We start from the raw sequence: 26,906 nt of genomic DNA, 5'->3' as shown, positions 1-26,906 counted from the left end.
CCAGTGCCATCGGCTACACACCTGTTTCCAGTAGGTACAAACTTTTTCCTGGCCTGGTGTTCGGTTTCTCAGGAGAAAAATGCTTTGAAAAAAAGTCTCTGACCCCACCTAGAGCAGATAAAAGCATCTTAGCCATGCTGTCTTTTGCCAATCCATTTTTGCGGCACTAAAATCAAATAATCATCGTCATCATCATCAAACACTGTTAAAAAATAAATCCGCTGATGGATTAAACTACATGAGCAAGCTGATCGTTGGCTATGGTAGTTTGCGACAGTAGCAGAAAAAAAGTTCAGTCTATGTTTTTGGCTCACGAATGCTTAGGTTGGTCCATTCTTAATAAATAGGCCTCAGTTATGGCAGTTCGAGAAGTGAGTGGAAAATGGCAGTTCGAGAAGAGGAAGGCAAGAAAGCAAAACTTGGAAATTACGTCACACATTGTACTTCACATCACACGCGCCAGCGCGTGCATGTCATTCCTTGTAATGAAGTTTGCAGGGAAATTTGGTAGTATTTGTACAACTAAAGTGTCTACCCGAGTGTAAACACAGCTCAAGAGTGCAGTGTCCTCAATATGCGCACATCAGGCAGAGACGGAGACTTCGTGACGAGTTTACTACCGCGTAACTCGTTCACGAGGCTCGTCCACTTGGCCAGACTGAACCGGTACTCAGAGGTCCAGTGTAGATAGGCGCTAGCTGCCAGGCGCGAGCCGTTTATTGTTTGTTCCGGTGCCACGCGCCAACAATTATACTGTGGCCTTCGCGGCCGAATACACTGACAACGACTTCTAGGAAATAGATTTACTTTTTACTTCAGCTTTACGTGATATGCACACTTTTAACGTGCTGCATTCTTTATTCGCTATGGCATTCTTAACGAGTTTTCCCTCCAGCCATTTGAAGTGCCCGGTTGTTATTTGCTTACGACTATTTACTAAATAATGAACGAAAGAAAAACTTGGCCGCTTGATCACTTTATATTTCGTAATTAGAGCTAACACATGCACCAAGCAAACAGCACAATCCATCCCCCCCGCCCCACCATGGTATGTTCGTCGTAGTAACTAGCAGCACATCTTTCATACCAGGGGAGAATTCATGGGTGCTTCTCAGAGGCGGCGGTTGGGTGAGGCGGTCCTGTAGCCTCTGAGAGTAAAAAAAAAAATGAAAAAAGAAAACGAGAAAAAAGGGGGGGGGGGTTATTGCACAGTTTTCTCATAAAAATTTATAGCTTGGGGAGGGGGGGGGGCGCCTCTCATAAATTCGTCACTATTTTATAATCATACTGTACCTTTAATGGAGACTGTTAGCACAGAGGTAGCAATGTACTTATAGCAAACCATTTCAACACGTCATGTGTAATACGGCTAACAAGCGCCCAGCTGTCTCCCATCTCTTCGAACGAAGGGACGATTCGCCTCGCGTAAGGTCGTCTCCTCTTGTTGTTATTGCTCGGCAGACAAGGGCGCACGTGCCAAAGCTCTTCGCACACGCCGCTTGGGTTTAATGTCGCGTGGCCGCAGGTTGCGAGCACCTTTGAAGTGCGTGTTGTAAAGGTTCTCGCTACATAAATACCCCTCTGTTACGGGGCTTGAACTCAGTCTTTCCAAGGGTCCTGTAAAAGGTGAGTCTCACCGAAAATGTCTGCATAAATGGCGTGCAAATGGACCTGTTGTGTTCTACCCATTTTTAACTTCTGTATTGCTTCCAAGCTTGTAACATCATCAGACTGCGTGCCTCACTTATGTGCATGCCCTGATTCGTTAGTGCACCTTTTGCGTACAAGGGATAATGTCACAGCATATAAACATAGTGGTATACGAGAATGCCGGATATTAGGAACCCTGGGGATGCTGGATTGCTCACAGCAGCGTCGCTAGCATGTGTGGAGTTAACATTGGTTCAGAGCCTGCTTAGAAACGATTATCATAAAACTGTGCTAATGCGTTGAATTTTGGAGTCCGATTGTAATTCACATCAGATGTTGTACCCTCTGTGTAGTGCAGCCCATCTGGTCATAGCGCCATTTAGTTATCCGGTTTAGCTGGATAACTAGATAGCTGAATAACTGGATAGCAGGGTAACTAATCTGTCTAGCAGTCGCCTTGAAAAATAAATCTCTCGATGTGTTATTGTGCAGGATAGTAAAATAGCGGAACCCAAATTATGTTTTCTGATTTGTTTCTAACCATGTGTACGACAGATTAAAATGTGATGTCATAGTGGTTTCCAATGTTTGCAAAGTTTTTTTTACTGTGTACCTCATCACTTCTATTAGGTGTATGATGCTTGCTTATGTCTAATTAGTTTTGCGTTTAGGTTCCCTCTCTAACGCATGTACGCGAGAAATCTGCAAGAGTGCAAGTTTTCTGTCTGCAGTCTTGTGATAAGCTTTTTGCCTGGCTTCCTACATTTCTTGCGTTAGAAATTAGCGAAATAAATATGAATGAAACAACGCGGTCAGTAAGTCATTCGAATCGCTCTGACATCAACATTTTTTGATGGGTTCAATCAGATCCTTCTAACCAGGATTACGCCTTGACGTCAGGTCAGCTTAATCATACGACATCAGTCATGATATCAGTCCTGCATTGAGCACTACGTCCTATTTTACGATTTGTTTCGCCATTAACACTCCGATTTCTGGAAAACTTCGTAGAGTCTTTCGTAATTAATGCGCAGCTTTGGCACGTTAAACCTCCATAACATAACATAAGATAACGTAACATAACATAACATATAACATGACATATCAAAACGTAAAATCACATAACATAACAACACATCAAACAACATAACAGCATAACATAACAACATGACATAACAGAACTTATAATCACATAAAAACATTACATAAAACAACACGACATAACGTAACTAGGGTCACTAACTATGTTACTTTCTGATATATGTGGTTATTTTCTAGACATTTTTATTTACTTCTCTGGACTGAAAGTCCGCACCTATTCCTGTTTGTGGGCCACCCTGCCGAGTCCACAAGGTATATACGCCTTTTCGTTAGTTGCAGCTGGTCTTTCACTCCAGTTCCGGGCTTCGCCATGCTTTCCGAAGAAGCCCTCCGAGAGGCCGGTGACTTCGGGCCGTTCCAGTACCTGCTGATCGTCTACCTGTGCGTGCTGGTGGCGCCCGTACGAGTGATGCCGTTATTTGCGCACATGTTCAGCATGCTGGTTCCACCGCATCGCTGCCGTCTGGGCGATGTTAAGGACGGCATCAGCAGGAAGCAACCAACACGCACGTATCGCCTGGATGGTTTCGAGAAACCCCTGTCACTCAACGACGCTTGCCTCAAGTCGTTCCGGATTCGGCACGAGGCTAGGGCAGCCTCCTTTGCTACGTCTCCGTGCAGGCCCAATGGACACAAAAGCGCCCAATTCTCCGGAGTCGGCCCACGTGCGTGGGGACATCAGCACGTGGACGTTACCTCTCCCTTTTCGCAGTAACCGTTGCGAATGTCAAGGGCCGTCGTCTCGATGATTGTTCTGCGTACCGAGCACCGCGGCGGGCTGGCGGGGGACTTCCGCAATCTTCAAGAACGTCCCCAAAGGACAAAGGCCCACTTCCGCCCTTTTGACGGTCTCGCATTCCGATCCTTCGTGACGGATGTCTTCTGACGGACAGGTGTCAACAGCCCGGGGGAACATTCGTCGCGTCCGAGAACTTCACCTCAACTTTACCTCGAGGGCCTCCTTTTCTCTCCGGCTCAACGCGTGACGTGTCCACAGGTGCGGGAGTGGAAGTGTGTGCGCGCGAGTGAGTTTCTGGCCTCACCTGCCCTGGAGTTGACGTCATCATCCTAGGGAAGCTAGGGAAGAAAGATGGTATAAAACTCGCAACGAATGCCGTCGAAGAGCACTACTTTCCGATCTTCACTCATGTAATTATGTAAATAAACTCAGCCTTCTTTTGCCACCTTCTAACTCCGTCGCTCTGCGGCACTCCTGTCCTTGGCCTGGAGGTGGGAACGGGCGTCGTACAGACCGTGGATCCGTCGAGCCGCGACCCCGAACCTCGTCTTCAACAACTGGTTGGCAGCGGTTGGATCGACCATGCGGCGTGGTGTTGCTTCTGCGGGTAAGTGCTTGAACTTTGCTTGAGATTCGCCAGGCTTCAATTGTTTGGGTAATAACTTTGAACTGCTGGGAATCGAGGGAAGTTGATCAGTGAGACAAGTGTGTTTAGCTCACGTCAACAGTTGATCAGCAAAGTCAAGGCTCAGAGCAGCAAACATGGATCTAATGAAGTTGCTAAAGACAGATTTGCTGTCGTTGTGCGAAGAGGTGGGTGTGGAGGTAGACGAGAAGATGAAAAAGTCAGACATTTGCACATTACTCTTGGAAACCGCCGAGGAAGAAACGGTTAGCTATACATGGGAGCTCCTAAAAGCGGAGCGAAAGAAAGAGGAAGATGAGAGGCTAACGGAGCGGGAGCTCAGAAGGTTGCAGCTTGCGCATGACGAAAAGAGACTGGCATTTGAGAGCTCTAGAGGCACGACTCCAGAGAGAGCGAGCGAGGCCGAGCTTCGAATGGACAGACTGATGCAGCCGTATAAGATTGGCGAGGATCTTGGTTACTACCTCGTGAATTTCGAAAGGGCATGTGAGAGACGCGGTTACGCTAAGGAAACATGGCCACAAAAGCTACTAATGGTGTTGCCCTGTGAGGCGGCCACTATAGTCGCGAGGCTTAATGCGAAAGATGCCGATGACTACGAAAAAGTCAAAGCGAGTCTGCTTAGAAAGTACCGCCTGTCAGCGGAAGAGTTTCGACAGCGGTTCAGAGGCGCCAGTAAGAAAGGTAGCGAGAGCTATGCAGATTTCGCATTCAGTTTGAAGGCCAACCTTACAGAATGGTTAAAGGGTGCTGAGGCGTATGAAACCAAAGATAAGGTTGTAGAGTGTGTAGGCCTCGAACAATTCTATAACAGTATCCCTGAGACTGTTAGGCTATGGGTGCAAGACAAAGAAAATGTGTGCACGGTAGAGAAAGCTGCAGAACTAGCGGACGAATATGCAACACGAAGAAAGTTGAGCTCAGAGGCCAGCGGGTTTGAAAAGAAAACTTTCGGGTTCAAAAAGCGATTTGTACCCAAAAATGGACCGCAATTTAGGAGTCGCGAGGCGGTTGAGGGCACTAAACCGGTCCCAGAAAAAAGTGAGGATAGGATCAAGCAGGCCGAAGCTCCAAAAACATTGACGAGGGAGTTCGAGAGCAGGAAGCCATTCCGTTGTTTCAACTGTCATGAGACGGGGCACATCGCAGCTAGGTGTAAAAAGTCACCAGTAACCCTCTCATATGCGGACGACAGTGACGATAATTTGGAACTTCTGCGTCCGTATATTCACGAACTCCAAGTGAATGGAAAACCGTGCAGGGTCCTTCGGGACAGCGGGGCAACAATGGACATTGTTCACCCCTCCTATGTTAAAGAGGAAGACTTCACGGGAGAAGTTGCTTGGATAAGGCAGGTGCTGGAAGAACAGAGTGTGTGTCTACCTATGGCAAGGGTGGTTATTTCGGGTCCGTTCGGAGAGCTAGTGACAGAAGCCGCCGTCTCGTCGGCGGTTTCGTCCCAGTATCCATATCTATTCTCCAATAGATCGAATCAGTTGCTGTGCGAAAGAGGTCAGAAGCTGGCTGAGGGAACAGTAAAAGCTCTGACCAGGTCCAAATCACGTGAGCTTGCTCCCAAGCTTAGCTACAGCCGACAGACAGAAACAACTGGCGAGAGGGAGGGAACTCCCGAGATTCCGGAACCCAGCAAAGCAGGTGACACTCAGGCGCAAGAGGAGCAGCAGGAACCGGTTACCGAAAGTAGCCCCACCAGTGTCAGCATACAGGAGGAGGGCAGTCCAGGTTCCGTGTTATTACCAACCTCCCTGTGCATGGATCGCCTACTACGCGTGGACAGAGAGTCCTTAATCAAAGAACAGGAAAGCGACCCTAGCTTGTCAAAATTACACTTTACAGCAAAAGAGGGTATCGCTAGGCGTAATGTGACATTGCACCACAAAGGCGGATTGCTGTACCGCCATTACAAGGATAAAAAGGGAAAGACGCTGGACCAGCTGGTCGTGCCTGAAAAGTACCGCTCTGACCTTTTGGGCCTTTGTCACGGAAACAGTTGGTCAGGACACTTAGGTGTCAACAAAACGAAGGAAAGGCTACTTGGGGAATACTACTGGCCGGGCTGTTTCCGAGATGCTGAACGCTATGTGCAGTCATGCGACGCATGTCAGCGCGCAGGGAAGCCAGGAGAAAGATGGAAGGCCCCGCTAAAGCTGGTGCCGCTTATCTCGGAACCTTTTCGACGTCTAGTCATCGACACTGTAGGGCCACTACCCAGAACTAGGTCAGGTTATAAGTATATACTGACTATGATATGCCCGGCTACCAAGTTCCCGGAAGCAGTTCCGCTAAAGGAGCTTAGTTCGGCAGAGATAGTTGATGGCCTTCTCTCAGTTTTCGCCCGAATTGGCTTTCCTGCAGAAATACAAGCTGATCAGGGCACAGTTTTCACGAGCGCACTCACGACTACGTTCTTACAGAGGTGTGGGGTGAAATTGATCCACAGCTCTGTTTACCACCCTCAGTCGAACAGCGTCGAGAAGTGGCATTCAGTGTTCAAAAGAGTGCTACGTGCTTCCTGCTTTGAGCATAAAAATGACTGGGAAAGCTGCTTGCCAGCAACGCTGTTCGCCCTGAGAACAGTTCCGCACGAAGCGACAGGCTTTACTCCCGCAGAACTAGTATACGGAAGGGCTCTTCGTTCCCCACTTAGGATGCTTAGAGAGATGTGGGAGGGGACCGGGGAAAGCCAGTCAGTAGTAGAATATGTGTTGCAGTTGCTAAACCGTCTGAGTGCCACGCGAGAGCTAGTGGACCGGAATCTTAAAACTGCTCAAGACACGGCGAAGACTTACTACGACAGAAAAGCGAGACTGAGAACATTCCAGGTGGGCGATCAGGTGCTCATTCTCAGACCCGCACGCAAAAATAAGATGGAAGTTCACTGGGACGGACCAGTAGAGGTTTTGGATCAACTTTCGGAAACTAACTACACATTGAAAATGCCAGGGAGAAGCCAGCAGATTAAGATCTATCACTGCAATTTAATGAAGCCCTATGTCGAAAGGAGCGGGGTCGTAAACTTGGCAGTTAATATGCCCGAAGAGCTACTAATCGAAAACCCAGAGTGGAAAGGCCCCGCCAACAAGGCTGACAAAAGCATAGAGGAAATCCTGTCCCGTTCCGCGAACACTAGGGTGCTAGAACCAAAGCAACTGCAGGAATTGAGGCAACTATTGTGCGAATTCCAGGAGAGTTTTAGCGGCCGGCCGGGGAAAACCAATCTCATCACGCATGAGATAGAGCTAACTTCAGCCGATCCAGTAAGATCGAAACAGTACAGAGTTTCTCCAAGGCAGAAAGAAATAATTGAGGCAGAGGTAAAGCACATGCTGGAACTTGGAGTAATAGAGGCAGCGGAGAGCGACTACACCTCTCCTCTGATACTCGTAGAGGCACCGGGCAAAGATCCGCGACCCTGCGTGGACTACAGAAAGCTGAACGCCATAACGAAGGACCAATTATACCCAATACCGAACATCGAAGAAAGAATCGAGACAGTTAGCGCAGCACAGTACATCTCCACCCTTGACCTAGTGAGAGGGTACTGGCAAGTTCCCCTCTCGGAAAGCGCGAGCCGGTATGCGGCATTTATTTCTCCTGTTGGAGTATTCCGACCTTTGGTGCTCAGTTTCGGGCTAAAGAATGCCCCTTTTAGTTTTTCGAGGCTAATGGACATCATCCTCAAAGACATGCAGGAATTCGCGCTGCCGTACCTTGACGATGTGGCCATTTTTTCCAGTTCATGGGAAGACCATATTTCCCATCTCAGGAAGGTGCTGACGAATTTGAGGGACGCTGGACTAACCCTTAAGGCCGAGAAATGTAGTTTTGGCTGCTCCCATGTGACCTATCTGGGACATGTAGTCGGCAGAGGGACACGGAGGCCATCAGACCTCAAGATCGCCCCTATTGTTGAATTCACGCAACCCCGATCTAAGACGGACGTTCGTTCATTTCTGGGGCTCGTGGGATACTACCAAAGGTACATACCCAACTTTTCACAGCTAGCGAGTCCTCTGACCGATGCGCTTCGCAAAGAAAAGCCGAATAGCGTAATCTGGGACGCGGCAAAGGAGAACTCGTTTCAAACCTTGAAAAACGTGCTGGCCTCACGGCCCGTGTTACGCGCACCGGACTACACCAAGGAATTCGTGGTCCAGTGCGACGCCAGCGACAGGGGGATGGGGGTCGTATTAAGCCAAGTCGGAGATGACAATGAGGAGCACCCCATCCTCTACGCCAGCAGGAAGTTAACCGTAAGGGAAGAAGCCTACAGCGCTTCAGAGAAGGAATGTGCTTGTTTGGTTTGGGCAGCACAAAAGCTTGCCTGTTATGTTTACGGGGCGAAATTCACTTTCGAGACAGACCATTGTCCGCTTACATGGCTGCGTCAGATGTCACCCAAGAATGGCCGCTTGCTGCGCTGGAGTCTAGCCCTCCAGCAATATAACTTTTCTGTGCGCTACAAAAAGGGCAAATGCAATGGCAATGCCGACGGACTGAGCAGGTTATTCCCGTAATTGCAGTGCCCGTTGTGTCGCATTTCGGCGCCTTTTCGTCTCTTTGTATATGGGTGCCAGTTTGTTTTTTGTTGTTAGCATAGTGCCATCATCATTAATATTGTTTTGATTCCAAATTTGCTACCGCTCTTCGCATCGTGTACGGCAAATCGGGCTTTCGCAGCCAATTTAGCCAACATGGAAGCTTGTCTTAGTTCCCGAGACTATTGCTGTCAGCTTCAAAATTTTGTGATTAAGTTTCTGCCAACAATGCACTAGTATGGCATAATAGCCTGGCGGCTCTCGGGCGAATTTCTTGTACTGCCTGGGGAGTGGCGCTATGTTGTGTGGTTGGTTTGACTAATGCCTCCATTGTGCGAGGCGTAGGACTTTGCTGTGGGTTCGCAGATTCTTGAAAGGCGTAAAGGCATCCCGCACTACAAACCAAGCCCATCTCTCCTCGGCAAGCGATTGTGACCACTAGCCGGTCGAGATTCTCCTGGCCGCGGAGGAGCTGTTAAGGACGGCATCAGCAGGAAGCAACCAACACGCACGTATCGCCTGGATGGTTTCGAGAAACCCCTGTCACTCAACGACGCTTGCCTCAAGTCGTTCCGGATTCGGCACGAGGCTAGGGCAGCCTCCTTTGCTACGTCTCCGTGCAGGCCCAATGGACACAAAAGCGCCCAATTCTCCGGAGTCGGCCCACGTGCGTGGGGACATCAGCACGTGGACGTTACCTCTCCCTTTTCGCAGTAACCGTTGCGAATGTCAAGGGCCGTCGTCTCGATGATTGTTCTGCGTACCGAGCACCGCGGCGGGCTGGCGGGGGACTTCCGCAATCTTCAAGAACGTCCCCAAAGGACAAAGGCCCACTTCCGCCCTTTTGACGGTCTCGCATTCCGATCCTTCGTGACGGATGTCTTCTGACGGACAGGTGTCAACAGCCCGGGGGAACATTCGTCGCGTCCGAGAACTTCACCTCAACTTTACCTCGAGGGCCTCCTTTTCTCTCCGGCTCAACGCGTGACGTGTCCACAGGTGCGGGAGTGGAAGTGTGTGCGCGCGAGTGAGTTTCTGGCCTCACCTGCCCTGGAGTTGACGTCATCATCCTAGGGAAGCTAGGGAAGAAAGATGGTATAAAACTCGCAACGAATGCCGTCGAAGAGCACTACTTTCCGATCTTCACTCATGTAATTATGTAAATAAACTCAGCCTTCTTTTGCCACCTTCTAACTCCGTCGCTCTGCGGCACTCCTGTCCTTGGCCTGGAGGTGGGAACGGGCGTCGTACAGACCGTGGATCCGTCGAGCCGCGACCCCGAACCTCGTCTTCAACAGCGAACAGTTCTACTCGTCGCCGCTGGGGAACGCATCATACGATCGGGAACTGCTCTTGCAGGCAGCGATACCTCGCGAATCAGATGGCAGCTTCAGCCGGTGCCGCATGTACCAGCCCAACGACACAATCGCAAGGTATGGAACACAAGCTCGAAGGGTAATGCTTCAGACGAGAAGACTTTGGGAGCCACGTAAAGGCACACATTACTTTTGTATGGGTGCTTTGGAGAAAGAAAACTGTCGCGGCAATTTTCAGTGAAATGCATCCCTGCTTGACGAGCTTTACTAGTGAAACCATGCATAAAGAGGTACCAAATGCATTCGCCGGGGGGATTATTTTGTCTAAAAGAACTGCTGTCACTTCTACAATCCACTCTGTGGTCGGTACATGACAGCCCGTTTCGCGCAGCCTTTTGTTCTGAGAGCTGATCACCACATCCATGCGCTCAGGAAGCTTGCACTCATCTGCTCACGATTTTGCGATCGAGATAACTGGAAAAATTGAAACGCAATCGAGGCCTCTTCCTTTAACTGCTACGTATATTTGTGGGCGGGTCACTGACGAAGGTGTCAAATGAGCGCTCGACCGCGGTATGGTCTCAGCAACAGTTGCGGTAAAAGTGGCAGACACAACAAGACAACCTAAAGAACCGTCTGTAGGACGCAAAGGGACCTGCACATGCGCAAAGAAAGAATTTACCCATCGTTTTAAAATCTGTGTTTAACCTGAAGCGTTTCTCCAACGATCCCTGCTGCTGTAACCTTTATCCCGTTGGTTACATTACATTTGCGGCTTCGTTATTAACGCAGGTTATTGAGACAAGCCATAAACTACTCCAAGGACGCATCGGCACCCGAAGACGACGCTTACTTGCGGACAACAAGCTGTCTCTACGGATGGGAGTACGACAACTCCTTCATTTACCCCACCGTGGTGTCAGAGGTTACTTCTTTCTTCTTATGCTTCGGGTGGTTGCAAGGATGACATGTGCGTCGTTTCGGGGGCTCGCAACTCTCTGCCCTGATGTCGAATAATCTCGCGCTATAATCTACAATTGTTAGGTTGACCAAAGGGATTGGAAAAATAATGGCACTTCGTCCTGCACCGCTTACGTATAACAGGCTGAACCGAATGGTGATTGTAGATGACTACATGCTCGCTGACAGAGAAGTTTTCGCCAACCATAGGATAGGCAAACAAATTTAAGGAAGGAGCTACTGTAGTGCCACATAGCCGGGGGAGCGTGCTCAGGGAGGCCCACCATATCTTCGCTGGGAAGTAGCATGTAGGCATGGGATGAAGACTGACTGTACGCTTAGGTCGATAGAAAATCTTACCCACACCAATAATGTATCGCAGGCGGGATGCAGACACTCAGTATCTAACTTTAGCTGGCTTGTATTATATAATGGCTTACACGATGGTTTCTGATTTAGAAGGTGGCCCTAAGGATTATATTACATTGTTCTTCCTGGAAGTACCGTCAAGTAATGTCAATGTCACTCATCGTACGGTTGACGTAAATTACGTGCATTTCCTGATTTCCTGCCTCTATATCTTGGTACTACGTACATCGCACAAGGCAAATCTCAAATGCTTCAAAGCTCATGTATTAATTCAGGTAAAGGTTGTCATGTAACTTGTTGCCTACTATTTTTTGCTCAACATGTTTTTTTTAAGGAGGAAACTGGGTCATTAAAAAAGAAGAGGCAATCTGCACTGGCTAACATTTCATACTGGTTTCCATTTACCTAGCAATGGAAAATGGTTTGCATAAATTCGGCCAGCAGCCCTTCCACTTACTCACACCTTTGTGATTTTCGCTTTCATTGCTGTTCACTCTGGTTTTAATCGTTATCAGAGCAACAGCGACGGGCGTAAGCTGTCGAGGAAAATTTCGGCTTAATGTATACTTCGAAATAAATTACCTCCAACTTTCATTTTCATTAGTGTTAAAAATGTGCCTTTAGCGATTCTTAACTTCAGCATTAAAAAAACTTCAAAAAATGAAACGACCACTCGTGCAGATGGAGTGAACACGGGTCAAGACGATAGTGCCCTTCCAGAGTTGGTCCACTTTCTTTACCAAAAGATGTCACGCATTTTGATAAACAGGTAAAGTGAATTTTCTTTCTGTTGTTTTTAAATATCACGTGCTTGCATTTGCAACAGTCGGACTGGGTGTGCGAGAACCGCTGGAAAGCATACGTGGCTGACACGACGTTCTGGGTGTGCACGGCTGTCGGCGTACTCATATGCGGATATCTCACGGACAAGTGAGTAGTATTTATTGTTTTACACGCAATGTCCTGAGCTACAGTACTGAAGTTAAGCCCTTAGTGCTGCGACATTGCTTCCAAGTATAAGTCCAAGGCACATGCACAAGGGCCGTATTCCCCATGGCCAAAAGAAAGCTCTGCCTAAGTTTGCGTTCTAGATTTAGACCAATTAGGCTGAAGGGGAAGGGTAGAATGATACGAATGGCAAAGATAGAGAAGAAAGCCAGTGCTCTGCAGAAGTCATCATAAAGAATGAAACAGCGCTATCCTGTTGTCTCGCGATAGTTTTGGGCAGATCGAGCCGTGCGGCTGCTTTAGAAATTATGACAAATGCCAGTAGTTTATGACCAAGGTGGTGTTTTCACAGTGGACAAAAATGAGGACCTACTAATGTTCAGTCAGTCGTAATGGTCGACACCAGCAGTTTTGCTACGAATGGATCACTGTTTTTTTTTATCCCCAGTTTGTAGACCATCGGTTGCGCTTCTAATAGTCAGGAGTGTACCAAGAACGTGATGAGGATGAACGATTTTATTTTGCCGCATATAAAACACCCAGGACGACCTTAGCTTGTTGCACCAAAGGTCGCCCCGTTGGGGCGACGCCAGCCAAATTGTACAAATCGACATTTTGTGCGACCTAGCTGCAGTGATGGTCATTATAAATGACACACCTACTGAGCGCTTTTAATTAACAATCTTTATGCCCCGCAGAATTGGCCGGGTTCCAGTCATCGCGGGCGTGAACGCGCTGTGCGGGTTGGCTGGCCTGTACGCATTCTTCTCGACGGGCTTTGCGCACTTCCTCGTCAGCCGCGTCTGCATGGGCCTCGTCATGCTGGCGCTAAGCATCACTCCATTTGTGCTCGGTGAGCGTCAGGCCGAGTTAGGCTGCCAAATTTGAGCGCTGTCACTCACTCACACTCGGAGTGCAGGCCGAAGATAAACAAAGTAGGCCTCTGCCATATTTCGTAATTACGGCGTTTTCACACAGAAGTGAAAACACGTATTCTTTGGACTGCTGCAAACTCGTGCCAAAACGCTCGTGTTGACACTTTTTCCGCGCATGCTTCACGAACACGTCATAGCTAGCTCAACGCAGAACGTGCGATGCGCAGGGGGCGCTTTCTAAAACGGGCTTAATCTATGTTTCTGTCCATCCACTGCTGCCGGAGGAGAAGCTTGACATGCATTGCGAAAACTTTTTCTACAATTCCCCTTCTCGTTTTTTTGTCATTTTGCTGCCTTAATCAACTGCACTCGAGCATAACCTATCCTTAAGCTAACTGCCGGTAAACTGTGCTCTGGTCGCAATCAGTAATGTGTGGCTGTGCACAACGTGATGGGCACAGCATTAACTCTGCGGAGTTCACGCTAAGCTGTACTCAACGCACTGATCATCTGCAACTTCATATGGCGTCAGTCAGCTCACTGCCTCATATGTACAGAGATTAAGGCAGATAGATAACGCGTTCTGGGAACATATGCAAATCTGACATTATCTACCTCTAATTGCAACAGCTTCTAGCTTCCTTCTGGGGTCACTGCCCTCATTCGCACTTATCAGATCAACAACCGGCTCTAGGAGAGCATGCGCTCCTTTTCATGAGGCCATTGCACTGGTCTCTAATTCATTAAAGTCGTTTTCCTTTTCCTCATTCAACGCGTGACCGGTATGCTTCCGAAAGAGCAATCAGCCAGGCCATTGAATACATGAGTGACAGTTAGCGCTGAGTGCAAAACGGGACAAAGGGAAGAGAACGCCATCTCAGCATGCCTTCGTTTCTGAGCGCGCACTTCCACTTCCGCTGGCGCAGTGGTGGAGTACGTGGCCCCGGAGAGGCGCATGATGGTGCTGAGTGGCTTCCAGGTCTCCTACCCCATCGTCGGTGCGGCCTTTCCCTGGGTGGCACGCGCCCTCTTCCATTGGCGGACACTGACACTCGTCTCAGCCGCGGCACCCCTACTTGCCACTGCGTTCTGCCTGTGAGTGCATGCACAGTCCGTAGCCTTTACTTCGATCAGAAATACTGTGTCCATCGCTAGACTGATCAACTATGAATGCACTAATCCCGACACAGTGGTCAAGAGAGAGAGAGAAAAGTAAGGACGGAAAGGCTGAGAGGTTAACCACAAAACATTCCAATTGGCTATCCTGCTGTGGGGAAAATGTAAGCACGGGAAAAGGCTACTAGGTTTTCCGCCGAACCCCTGAGCGAAGTGACGGCTGTAGCTGCATCGCAGCCCCTTAAAGGGCACCCATTTTCCGACCACCTTGATCACGTGTCTGTGAATGACTTGTACTCTGGAGGGTCGCTTCCCCCGACAGTTTGGTCCTTTTGGATAAGACCATAGCGATGTTCGCGCCATCCAACAGCTAGGGTAAGGCGGTAGTTCTCGGTTACAGCCCAGATGCCGATAAAAGAGGGAGTGCCTCCTACACAGCTCTCTCGGCGAAGTGTTAAGAAAGAAGAAAAGAAGTAAAAGCGTGATGCGTACGATGTGCATCAAGCAAGTGCAGGGGATGTGTACGGCGGAAGTCATAGCCTACCACTCAAAAGTGAGAAACCACATGAGAAAAAAAAAATGAAGCATTTTCGGTTGTTCGTACGGTACTGCCGCCTAACGGCGTCAGAAGCCTTGAGACGACAGGTAGTCATGATCAGGTCTTACGCACGAAGACGGATGAGTAGTCCTATAAATCTAGTCTCCTGGTTCTTCCGCTACTTGTCTACCAGTAGCTGACTCTGTTTGCGAAAACCTCTTGTTTTCAAATTTTCTGGTTCAAAGCTGTGTCATGGGATAAACCCTTTGAGGAAAAAAAAAAAGAAGAAAAAAAAAACAAAACAAAAATGGAGCACGTAATCTACAGAAAATTACTGTTTTGCGTTTAGCGAGCGAAAGCTCGCGAGTTTGTGGCTTTTTTTCTTACTTTTTGGTTTTTAACTCGATATATTACCCTCTAACGGCACGACGTTGCTCTTACGAAGAGACTGTATTGTCGATCAGATTAATTAAAGATGTATACCTACAGGTCCGTGCCGGAGTCACTACGTTGGCTTGTGTCCCGTGGAAAGGAGAAGCGTGCCAAGAAAATCCTCCTGTTCGTCGCAAATATGAACGGCAAAGAGCTCTCCGAGGAGTTTCTACAAAAATGTCAGGTACGCAAGCGGTGGGCAGACGCAGAGGGCAATCAAGTGTATTTTGAAGAAATAAACTGGTTCGGCCGGAAGACGCCCGAGATGCACCAGGCTCGGAGGGTTGAAACCATGACCTACTGAACTACAGACCTGCACATATGGCGGGGTCCTATGGAGCAGCGTGCGCCAACTTTCGTTAGCTTATTGGCCGTTGAGGGCGCTCGGTTGACCTGTTCGTCTGCTGTCATCATCATCATCGTTTGCCAATTTGAGCAAGATATTTAATATATTTGTTTCGTCTTCTTCTGCTATCTTAACATCAACGATAAAAATATCCACAATAACGACTTTTTTCGCTCTGGATGAGTATAAAAAACGTCTTTCTTTTTATCCGCTTTCTTTTCGTCAGCACCACCGTGCCTAGCAGACGAAACTACCTGTTTGAAATAAAATGATGGAGGAGGCCATCTTGTTCAACAGGTATAATGTAGCGCCACGCTTCCCGTAGGTGCCTTTTCCTAGCGGCAAAAGGCATGAACTAGAACATGCGCGCTAGAGCAGTGCCAAATGTGCAGGTCTGTAGTTCAGTAGGTCTTGGTTGAAACATACTTTTTGTTGCTACGAAATCCGATATTACACATCGGTCTACTTGGTAAGGTATGCCATGGTATAACGACTGCGTGATGCCGATTTTTATATTCGCAGTCCATTTTATATACAGGGTGTTTCACCTAAGACTTTCTGCCATTTAAAAAAAAAAAAGCTATTTGAATTAGATGCGCCCTTTTTCTGGCATAGCATTGTCAGTGGTGTAGTACATCATAATGCAGCTAAGACGTGCTAACTAGCAGGCTTGTTAACCAATATTTAATAGTTAACTTTTAAACTATTACCGTTGGGTTCCTAATTATTGAGAGGCATGCAGCCCACCGTAAGTGATGTCCATATCCGTTTTTAGAATTTCGAGAACGCAATTATCCTCGGCGCCGTGGCCCAACAAATTTCGCCTACATCGCGCCAAAATACATGCGGTTTGAGAAGCTTGCAGGCAAAGCAACCTCTCCAGTGCACGTAACTCGTCGAAATAGCCAAAATTTGTTGGGCCACAGCGCCGAGGATAATCGCGTTCTCGAAATTCTAAAAACGGATATGGACATCACTTACGGTGGGCTACATGCCTCTCAATAATTAAGGAGCCCAACGGTAATAGTTTAAAAGTTAACTATTAAATATTGGTTAACAAGCCTGCTAGTTAGCACGTCTTAGCTGCATTATGATGTACTACACCACTGACAATGCTATGCCAGAAAAAGCGCGCATCTAATTCAAATAGCTTATTTTTAAAAATTGCAGAAAGTCTTAGGTGAAACACCCTGTACACATGGACATGTAGGGAGAGGCTGGTGCCTGAGAGAGGCGCCTTTCTGAGTGTTGTGAGCGCATTATCGCAGGATTAAGGTTTTCATTTAGAGTTCCCCTCAGCTAAACGATGGTAAGAGGTACCGTAAACGAGAAGATCAATCTTTTCTACCTGCATTTCTGTGGAATTTTCTCAAAATATTTCCGGGGCAATGCTTCCAACAAATGATGGACAAGTGGTTTGTTGCTGCTACGCAGTTGGAGGACCAGAAGGTTACTGCGCGTCGAATTTCGTCCCCATCAGCTTGCAAAAAAAATATGCACAATACGATCTTGCTAAGCGTGCTCGAATGGCTGCGATGGCTTTGCCCGGCCTCACAAAGGATTTATAGAGATGGGTTGAGGGGAGCGATTGAGGTGCATTTTCAAGAAAAAGTTTGCACGGGATAATTTGAAAGTTGATACTGAGATGCGGTTGCACGAGAGGCTGCTGCAGAAAAGAAAAATTTGTTAAGAAATAATCAATCCATTGTTTTGGACTATTAGGAGACTACGAAGACTGCCTCGTGATCCTTGTAATGTGACGAAGGAAGGGGTCGAGGCACCGCTCTCGCCCGCTTGGTGCATGTGGTTCGCGGAACTCGCCGTCATTCGCATTTGTCCCATACACAGAGGTTCACCCGAGTGTCTTCCCCCAAGCGGCAAGACCGTCAAAGTCATCACCCTTGATGCGGCGTTGGGGCGAGAAAGTAGCGCGTCTAAGAGCAACGCAGTGTCTAAGAAAGATGAGAGAGCGAGTAGTACGTTCATGCGTTAGCTAAACACTTCTTTCTCTTTTTGTTTTGTCAGGTCACGCATGCGCAGTTTGACGAAGTATAGCGACTTTAAGGTATCGGGTCGGTCGGCTTGTTCCTTCGGGACATCGCACTAACAGCTACCACATTTCTAATTATCGTTTTGAAAAATCCTTGGAATCAGAGTAACGGCGCCATGCCCATTGACATCATGGGTCATGACTATGATACGAATTCATTTTTGAAACAGCGCAACAAAGACGGGACTTGGAACTGAGGGGTAAAGACAAACAGGCGCTGACTAACAACTGGGTTTATTGAAAAAAAAAAAAACACACAAATATATAGACAGAGTTAGGAAAGATTATATTTGTATGTTTTTTTCAATAAATCCACTTGTTAGTCAGCGCCTGTTTGTCTTTACCCCTCAGTTCCAAGTCCCGTCTTTGTAGCGCTGTTTCAAAAATGAATACGTACCAAATTGCCCAAATTTCTGCTTTACTCTATGATACGAATCCTTGCACATGACGCATAAATATATATTTAATAAATTAACTAAATTGTTCACACGAAGTGAGATACCTAGCTCTAGAATGACAGCACTTCTAATGTCAAGGCAGCACTGTATTCTAATGGCGGCCTTGGTCATTTACATAGTGCACCTAACTGACGCGCTTACACTTGCTCCTGACTCCTTGAAGGCTGGCAAATATCTTCGAGAGAAAGCAAAAGCCGATTTGTCGAGTACAATATAAAAAAACTGGCAGTGGCTTAGCTCTGCTATGCCAGGATATACATAGCGTGAGGTGAGGACGAGGTGTCCACATCTCGGTGGACACCTGAACCAGAGGGAAGGCGCATAACTGCCCTAGGTGGCGGTAGTGACAGGTGTGCGCTGCATGCGTTGGCATTGACAACGTTGTGCCAGAAACGCGGGTGGTTGTGGTGAAAACTTATTAAGCATGAAATGCTTTTAGCCCCCGTTGTCGGCAGTGTGGTGACGTCACGCCGAGACCGAGAGCCATCATCCGGGCACTGAAATTCACTCATCCGGGCACTGAAATCCACTTATCCGGGCCCTGAAATCCACTCATCCGGGCTCTGAAACAAGAACATCCGGGCACCGTACGAGACTTGACGAGATTTCATGAGACTCTGTAAGCCCTCCTACGCGACCGGCATGCAAGCGCCGGTTGGTCTCGAAAGGAGTCACAAAAAATAACTGCTGCCAGTGCCTTCTCAATGTTTATCAAGATATCAGTCGCTGTGCGTTTGATAATGCACGAAATTATAATTGCCGATTTCTAATAACGCGTGCAAAAAGCACATAAATGCCACGATACACTTCGTTGTCATACGTGAACTCTTAGGGGCTTCGCGCATCGAAGCAAAGCCGCGCAGGCGCACAGGGGCCCGGGGGAGAAGCGCTGCGTTCAAAGGGCAAGGCATCGCGCCGAACGGGTGGTGGCGTTCCTCCCTTCCATTACGGTGTGGTTCGGGTGTCCACTGAGATGGCAGAGAATTACTGCGCGATTTCCTTTCCTCAAAAAACCTTGCGTTCAAATGGCAAGGCATCGCGCTGAACGGGTGGTGGCGTTCCTCCCTTCCTGTACGGTGCGGTTCGGGTGTCCACCGAGATGACATTAGGCCCGTAAACATTTCATGCTTACTCTACTCTCGGTTACGGGAGAGGCAGAGATTTTTTTGTGGAAAAGAGTTTGGGAGCTACAGAGTGGCCCCGCTACATGGTCGGCGTCCCTAGTCCGGAAAGCCGCATGACGAGGCCCCGTCTCTCGCCCGTTTCACCAGAGCCCTTTGGGACTCAAGCGAGGAGCAGTTGAGGAGGGCCCATGCCTCTCTGGAAGGGGTAGGGGAAGGGGGGAGGTGGGGATTTTGAGTACATGCCCACACCATGTGGAAGATATCACAGGTCTCCCCACAGTGTGGGCATAGCCCATCCGTGTTAGGATCGTAATGTTTTATTATTGCAGGACAGAGTAGAGTACCTGTCATGCAGTTCGCTCCTCCGTCTTACTCAGCCCTTTTGCAGGGGCCTGGAAAAGGCGGTGGTTGTCGCTATAATGTGTTAATATTTCCCTGAATCGCAGCAGCGGCTGGTTAGTCTCCGAGCCAGAAGAGCTGGGATGAGGAGCCCGGTGAGTAAGCGCTCGGGCAGCCGCGTCAGCGGCCTCATTACCTCGTAAGCCCTGGTGGCCAGGAGCCCAAATGATTCGTTTGGGTGTTGGATCAGTGGCAGTCCGTCGTAGAATACAAGCAGCTAAGGGGGAGATCTCCCCTGCCAAGTAATGTTCACATGCTTTTCGGGAGTCCGTGATGATTATTCTCGAATTGGCGTGGGCGGCAGCAAGCGCTATCGCTACTTCCTCGGCCCACATTGAATTCGGGGCTCGAAAGGAGAGTCCATCAACGTGCATTTCCTGGTGAACGAGAGCGGCCGAGTAAAATCCCGTGGGCGATGGCCCTGCTACGTCTACGTAATATACACCGTGTCGGGAGCCGTGTTGTCTCTCAAGAGCCCGAGCCCGCGCTTGTCGTCTGTTTTCATGCATGTCGGTGTCCATGTTACGGGGGAGCGGGGAGACCCAGAGCATATGGCGCCACAGTACTGGGATACGCTCCGCCTCCTCTGGAGTGCAGTCGTGTTGGATGTGTAAGCGGTTTAGCAGGCGGCGCCCAGGAGCCGTCTGCGTGAGCCGCGTGTATTGGTTCACGCGTTATATGCAGATGATATTACAATTTGGACCACTCAGGGGAGCCTTGGGGACATGGAGGACCGCCTTCAGCAGGCTGCTTCCATAGTCGTTGCGTATGCTAATGACTGTGGGCTCCAATGTGCTCCAGCGAAATCAGAGCTTCTGCATGTCAGAGCGAACCCAAAGGATAGGACAGCAATACACATCTCTCTGTCAGGAGGTCCTATTAGAGAGGTGGAGGAGCTCCGTATTCTGGGCCTTTTCATTCACCAGAGACTCAGACCGGACTCCACTATTGCGAAACTCAAGAGAGTAGGCGAACAGGTAGGGCGCATGATCCGCCGCGTTTCCAACAAGCGGGGTGGTCTGCGGGGCAGGGACGCGCTTCGGCTCGTCTATGCCTTCGTGACTATAGCCGGATCCTCTACGCCATGCCATATCTCCGTCCGATCAGGAACCCGATTTTAATCCGGTCTATACATTCAAAGATATTACAACATATTATCAAAATTGTCATCGCCTTTACCCTAGCCCATGTAAAGGCCTTAAGAAGGCGGATGAGCGGCTCCTTCTCCGCCTTCTCACCAATACATTGCTGTGCCCGGCAGCGCTAAAACATTTTGACCCCTCCTTTAGCGGCAGCTGCCCACACTGTAGTGCAGTGTCTTCTGACACTTATCACATGGTGTGGGCCTGCCCCTCCAACCCCGCTATTCCCCCCATCCCCAACCCAACCCGGGAGGACTGGGAGGCGACCCTGCTCGGCTGCCACGACTTACAGGCCCAACAAGCCTTAGTCGGGCGCGCCCGGGCGGCGGCAACCGCCACTGGGGTCCCATACTAGGGACCTCCACCTAGTGTTTGTAAGGATCGGTCCCTTACGGGCTGATCCAAACATACCTCCTGCTCATTCGTAATAAATGTTTTCACCACCACCACCACTACTAAGCAAGACGAGGCGCGAATAGACGCCATCATCCGCAAGGCAACTAAGCGAGCCCTGGATCTCCCGGTGGCTACCTCTAATGCCAAACTCAAGGCATTGGGGGTGCTAAACTCCTACCAGGAGCTGCGGGAGGCCCAGAAACGCGGCGCTGCAGCCATAGTTCGTTGCGTTCATTGGCGTTTGCGTTGACAACGTTTCACACTCCGATCATTTCAGGGAGCATAATGGCTCCCTGGGTCAGTGGACGCCTGAATCATGCTTATAGGTACGTGGGGTGATGACAAAGAGATGTGGGCTGTAGGCATTAACAAGGTTGTGTCAGAAACGCGGCGCTGAAGCCAGAGGGGGTGAAAACTTTATTTGAAACTGTGGAGTTTGGGACACGTAGGTCCTTGGGCTCCCGCACGGCCCCACTGCACTCAAACGTTCATGTCCCGGAGGCTCATGACGCTGGCAGCCCGGCCTACGGCGATGGCTTGCTTGGCCGGGTCCTCGGAGCGCAGTAGAGTCTCCCGTGCCTCCCAAGTGGTAAGGTTCTCCAGGCCCCGCGGGGGAGGATCCGCCGGGCAGAGGGCAGAAGAAAAAGGTATGGTCGAGAGTGGCTTTGGGGTGGTGGCAGAGGGTACAGGAGGGGTTTATGTGGACTTGGTGATAGCGCGAGCGTATATAAGGGGAGGGTAAGTGCGTGTTTGGAGTCGCCTACCAAGTGCCTGGTGGTAATTGTCGAGGGACGGATGGGGTGGGGGGTATACTCGACGCTCGGCTTTGCAGGCCTGCGTCAATTCACTGAATGAGTGCATGCGCTCCCGCGAAAACCCCAGGTCGGAGGCCGCCGGTGCCCGGTTGAGAGAACCTCGGGCTAAAGCGTTGGCGGCCTCGTTTCCGGGATTCCCGGAGTGGGCAGGCACCCATATCAGCTCCACGTGGCGGGGCGGGTGTGCGGCGAGGGAGTTCAGAATGCGAAATGCAGGGACGTGAACTCTCCCGCGAGCAAAATTTAGTATGGCAGTTTTAGAATCAGGTAGTATAAATCGGCCCTCCGTGCGTGCGTGTGATGGCCAGGGCAATGGTGGCCTCTTCGGCCTCCTCCGAAGTGGCAGCGGGGGATATGTGAAGGGTGGCAATTGGTTGGAGGAAAGAGTTTGTGATGGCTACAACCGCGTCCTCGCCTGTGCATGCGGCATCCACCCAAACAGTATACGGTTCCGTGCCATAGTGTTTGTGGAGCGCCCGTGAGCGAGCTCTGCGTCGGGGTTCGTGGTAGGTGGGGTGCGTGTTTTTGGGGAGAGGTTTGATAAGTAGTTTGCGGTGGATATGGCGGGGGACCTGGAGCTGTGTGGGATCCATGGCTGGCATTCGGATCCCGACAGTGTGTAGGATGTGTCTGCCAGTGGTGGTTCTCGCGAGACGTATGTATTGTGTCTGTCGGTGGGCCTCGATAAGCTCCCCTATCGTATTGTGCAGGTCTAGTTGCAGTAGTTTTTCGGTTGAGGTATTTAGGGCCGTCGGCGTTCTTTGTGTTATTGGCCTTGGCGTTGTCAGCGTTTTACACTCCGATCATTTTAAGGAAAGGAAGGCGCGCGCGCGCGGCGAGGCACGCCAACTGTGCGTAGTGACGCCACTTGTTCCTCGCGCATGCGCAGCACGGCTCTCCAGGAGCCATGCGAAACTGTTCAGCCTCGCCCAGTGTAGCTCACGCTACAAAAAAAAGAACCATAAAATGAATGCTACGGTTTTGTTTTCGATTGCAGTTCTCCAGTGGCGATCACTCCGACAAGAGCAAGCATTCCGCATTGGACATGCTGAAGACCAGCAACCTGCGCAAGAATTTCATCCTTACGGTTGCCTGCTGGTGAGTAACCTTGTGGTAGGTCAGCACGAACGCGAGGGCGCCCTGCGGTGCAGTTTCATGCCTCGACAAAGAGCACTAAAAGTCACGTCCCCTAGCTGTGCTGGCCAACTTTACTAGAAGACCTAGTAACATTGGTGTTGGCCTAGCGTGTGTGGTGTTCTAGTGAGTGCGATTTTGTGGACTTTAATCCCTGCTGCCACGATCACATTTCAATGCCCTGATCCACATGCGCCTGGAAGCCGCCACTTCTTGGTCGTAGCTCCGATTTCAATGTCGTCAATAAGATCACATTTTGTTATTTTTTATTAACAGAATAGTGCGAGCAAGAAGTCCTAGCCAAGAGTGGCGTGCAATAACAAGCATTAAAACCAGTGAATAGTATCACATAACAATGCCACAAACATAATAAAAGGAAGCGAAGCAATTTTTTTTTTTTAAATGGAAAGACATGTCAAGCAACTCAACTTCTAAGACACGACGCGAAAAAAAAAAGTTTACAGTACATTAAGTCACTGAAATATAGGACAAGCATGTAGTACTCGACGTAAATTTTAAACATTGCATTCAATTAAGCCTAGTGAGTGAAGGCAGTCAGAAGGCAAGCTTTGGAAGTCTGTTATAGTAGCTGAAAAAAAAAAAAGAGGCTTTAAGTCACTGAACTTGCGGAGTAAACGATTTGATTTACTATGGTTTAACGTCCCAAAGCGACTCAGGCTATGAGGGACGCCGTAGTGAAGGGCTCCGGAGATTTCGACCACCTTGGGTTCTTTAACGTGCACTGACATCGCACAGCACACGGGCCTCTAGAATTTCGCCTTCATCGTAATTCAGCCGCCGCGGCTGGTTCGAACCCGACGCTCTCTGTCTTCCCTTTTATGTTTGTAAGTGCAGTTTCAAGTGTCCTCGCAAACATTCTTGCAGGACACTGGCTTGCCTGGTGTACACGGCTGGTCAGCTGTACGCAGCCAACGCAAGCCAAGACCCCTTCGTTATGACCACCGCGGTGAACCTAGTCGATGTCGTCGCAACTTGTACGGCGCTGCCTCTGGCTGACCGCTGGGGCCGCAGACCAACCATGATGACAGCCTATGGGGCCGCCGCCTTGGCATACTTCGGCGCGGTGGCAGTTCCCTCCGGTGCGGTTGTCTGCCGTTGTCGCTTGCCTATCTGCGGTGCGCTGAGTTCTGGCTACTGCGACACAAATGGGTCATATACGTGGAAAAGTTTTAATACTTCTCGCCCAACATAATCGCCCGTGGATTGCCACGGTTGGCATCGGTTAGCGTGCAGCTAAGAAAGCTGTTCTACAAACAACTGCTCCATAGGAGTGCTCGGTCTGCTTTGATGGACTAGGCGTTCACCCGAACCACCGGCCATCATTACGCCACATATTGTGTCACTGAACTTTATTTCTGGGCTTCTAATTAAAAGCAACATATCTGCCGCGATGGAGGGGGGGGGGGGGGGGGGGTGCGTTTCATTCTTAGCCGAACATCGCTAAACACACCACTTAGTCCTCACGACGAGCAGTTGGCTCGCGGGAGACTAAACGTGGATGGGCGTCCTTGTGCAGTTAATGTATGAGGGAGAAGTGACTGCTGTTTATGGGAAAGTGATGGATGCGGCATCGCGGTTAGTCTCCGAAGGAGAATGCATGTAGCCCTCTCAGTTTTTTCTGGTTCAGAACGGAATCGTAATTTCTCAGACCTGTCCACCCTTGAATGTACCATAGGGAGATCAGTGTGCTACACGTTTTGCAGTGTTGTTCACAATGAACTCCCATTCCCTGCAGACGCTCTGATGTGCGCTACAGCGGTGTTCATGGCGGCCCGACTGGCACTGACAATGGCGTACGACGTAGGGTACCTTCATGCAGCCGAGGTCTACCCCACTGTTGTTAGATCACAGGCAATGGCCATGCGGCAGGCATTTGGCTCTGCTGGAAGATTTCTCAGCTCCCAAGTCGCCCAACTGGTACGTGCCGCGCTCGAAATGCACGCTTGCTATCGGGAACAAATGGGTCAGAAAAGCATGAAAGTTTTTTTCATTTTTCGCTTTGTCTGCCTCTTTTTCTGCCCCAGTATACAACGCTCATGGCTTCAAAATGTTTGATTTTTAGGAGCGTCTCATTATTGCGTAATGAAAAATGCATGGTGTTTTCTTCCGTTTCCAGGCACAGTTCGGGCGGCCCATACCTCTTGTGATTATGGGAGCCCTCTCCTTCTTACTCGCAATGCTTACGTTCCCTCTGCCGGAAACGTTACACCAGGAGCTCCCGGAAGGACTCGCAGACGGAGAACAGTTCGTTCACGGACAGAACACTTGCTGCTTCTCGACCTCTGCCCCGCCCTCCGCAGTTATGGCTCCCCGACATCCCAGAACTAGAACGCAGTCGGTCATTTAAGCACACGTCACTGCTGATGCTCTGCTTTGTTGTTGAGGACTGGAACAACCCAGAACACAAGGTTCAGCACAGTCGTTTGACCACCGGCTGCTGTTTCGAATCGCCCTGTGCTGAAGTCGTTCGCACCAGGAAATTCGTAGCGCGCCAGCTGAGCGAACTCTCCTGAGAAGATGAAGAGGCAGCTGAAGATGCCTTACCTGTCATTTGAGCTTCCAGCTTTAGCTGCAGTTACTAGCCGAGAGACAGTTTCTTGCGGTTTAATCTGTCACCGCGAACCGCACTTCCACCGTCATTTCGATCTCGGTGCCATCTCTGCCACGCACAGACACACAAACCTCACGACAAGATCTACTTATCAAGCGCTGTACAGATCACGTCAAGAAAGCTTCAGGTAATTCCACTGCATCTGCGTAGTGGATACTGAATACTCGTCCAACCAGTATCCGCTCCCGGAGTTCCCAGCAGCTCTCCGAAGTCCACATCACGCCTTTCACAATCTTCTTCATAATGTTATCCCAAAAGGCTAAATGGGAAGCGGCCATCGTCTCCCTTCTCTCCAACTGTTCTAGAAACTGCGTTGGCCATGTCCTTCATAGCATAATGCCGGACGACAATTATGTCTCCGCTACACAGACTTGGAATTGGTCTTGCTGTCCAGGCAGGGATTTAGACCGAAATAAAATTTTCTGCCTGTGCCGGACCTTTGCTCTTGGCCTCGTCATCGAGCTTGTTTCTGTTGACCCACCTCCTTCTTTATGCGAACTTTCTGCCGGTATTCTTTAAGACAAACACATTCTAAGGCACTTGAACGTCATACAACGCTTTTAGCTAAAAAAAAAATAGAAGAGGCTCTCCGCATTCGGACCTTTGAGGCTGCCTCTAGCCTCTTTTGCATATCAACACCGCCTAGCGGAGTACACCCGCTGCATACCTACGAAACATAATTCATGAGATTCTGAACTTGGGGCCTTGCCTTTATTATTTATTCGTCCCCGAAGTTGCTCACTACTATCGCTATTGCTGTCTTAATGTTCTATATCATGGTGAGCAGGGAGCAGTAGGGAAATGAGGGGTTCGCTACGACATACATATTGTAACGAATGCGAAACCGCGAAGACGTTGAATCAGGATTCGCGCTCAGGTAGCCAACAGTGGTAGAAAAAAAAAGCATAGGGAAAAGTTTTTAATGCGCTATTATTAGGAGGGTCATGACCTGTCTATTGGAGTCAGTTTCTGTGTGAAGCCTTCACCTACCAGGTGGCGTTAAGAGGAATTTTCCTCTCTCCACCTGTAACTTGTGAACCGCCCCCCCTGGAGAAGACAGAGACGCCGTACCTAGAATGACTCAACAAAAATTAAATCGACTAAAAAGTAAACGACTCAGACAACAGCAGAAATATCTGTGTAACCCACAGCAGGTGAATG

General features: G+C 49.3%; 2 protein-coding genes across 3 annotated transcripts; both read left to right on the top strand.

The window, feature by feature from the left end:
- Positions 1-1,503: 1,503 nt before the first annotated feature.
- LOC149340891 (organic cation/carnitine transporter 2-like) lies at positions 1,504-26,181 on the top strand. 2 transcript variants are annotated; one of them, XM_089549819.1, is made up of 12 exons: positions 1,504-1,626; positions 3,025-3,222; positions 9,997-10,128; positions 10,804-10,936; positions 12,167-12,270; positions 12,987-13,141; positions 14,090-14,258; positions 15,307-15,433; positions 22,977-23,077; positions 23,999-24,249; positions 24,870-25,051; positions 25,251-26,181. In XM_089549819.1, the coding sequence occupies exons 2-12, from the start codon at positions 3,062-3,064 to the stop codon at positions 25,479-25,481; spliced, it is 1,746 nt and encodes a 581-aa protein (XP_089405945.1). In that variant the 5' UTR covers positions 1,504-1,626; positions 3,025-3,061; the 3' UTR covers positions 25,482-26,181. The 2 variants fall into 2 exon arrangements, with proteins under 2 accessions (XP_089405945.1, XP_089405944.1); XM_089549818.1 differs by lacking the exon at positions 1,504-1,626 and having other exon boundaries at positions 2,922-3,222; positions 23,999-24,213.
- LOC149340892 (uncharacterized) lies at positions 3,276-9,980 on the top strand. Its single transcript, XM_089549817.1, has one exon. The coding sequence runs from the start codon at positions 4,253-4,255 to the stop codon at positions 8,672-8,674; it is 4,422 nt and encodes a 1,473-aa protein (XP_089405943.1). The 5' UTR covers positions 3,276-4,252; the 3' UTR covers positions 8,675-9,980.
- Positions 26,182-26,906: the final 725 nt, after the last annotated feature.

The sequence above is a fragment of the Amblyomma mixtum genome, chromosome 6 (genome assembly GCF_055824585.1).
Source record: "Amblyomma mixtum isolate Tamu chromosome 6, ASM5582458v1, whole genome shotgun sequence".
Taxonomy (NCBI): Eukaryota; Metazoa; Arthropoda; class Arachnida; order Ixodida; family Ixodidae; genus Amblyomma; species Amblyomma mixtum.
The sequence above is the reverse complement of the archived record's forward strand: the minus strand, read 5'-3'. Positions and strand labels throughout refer to the sequence as shown.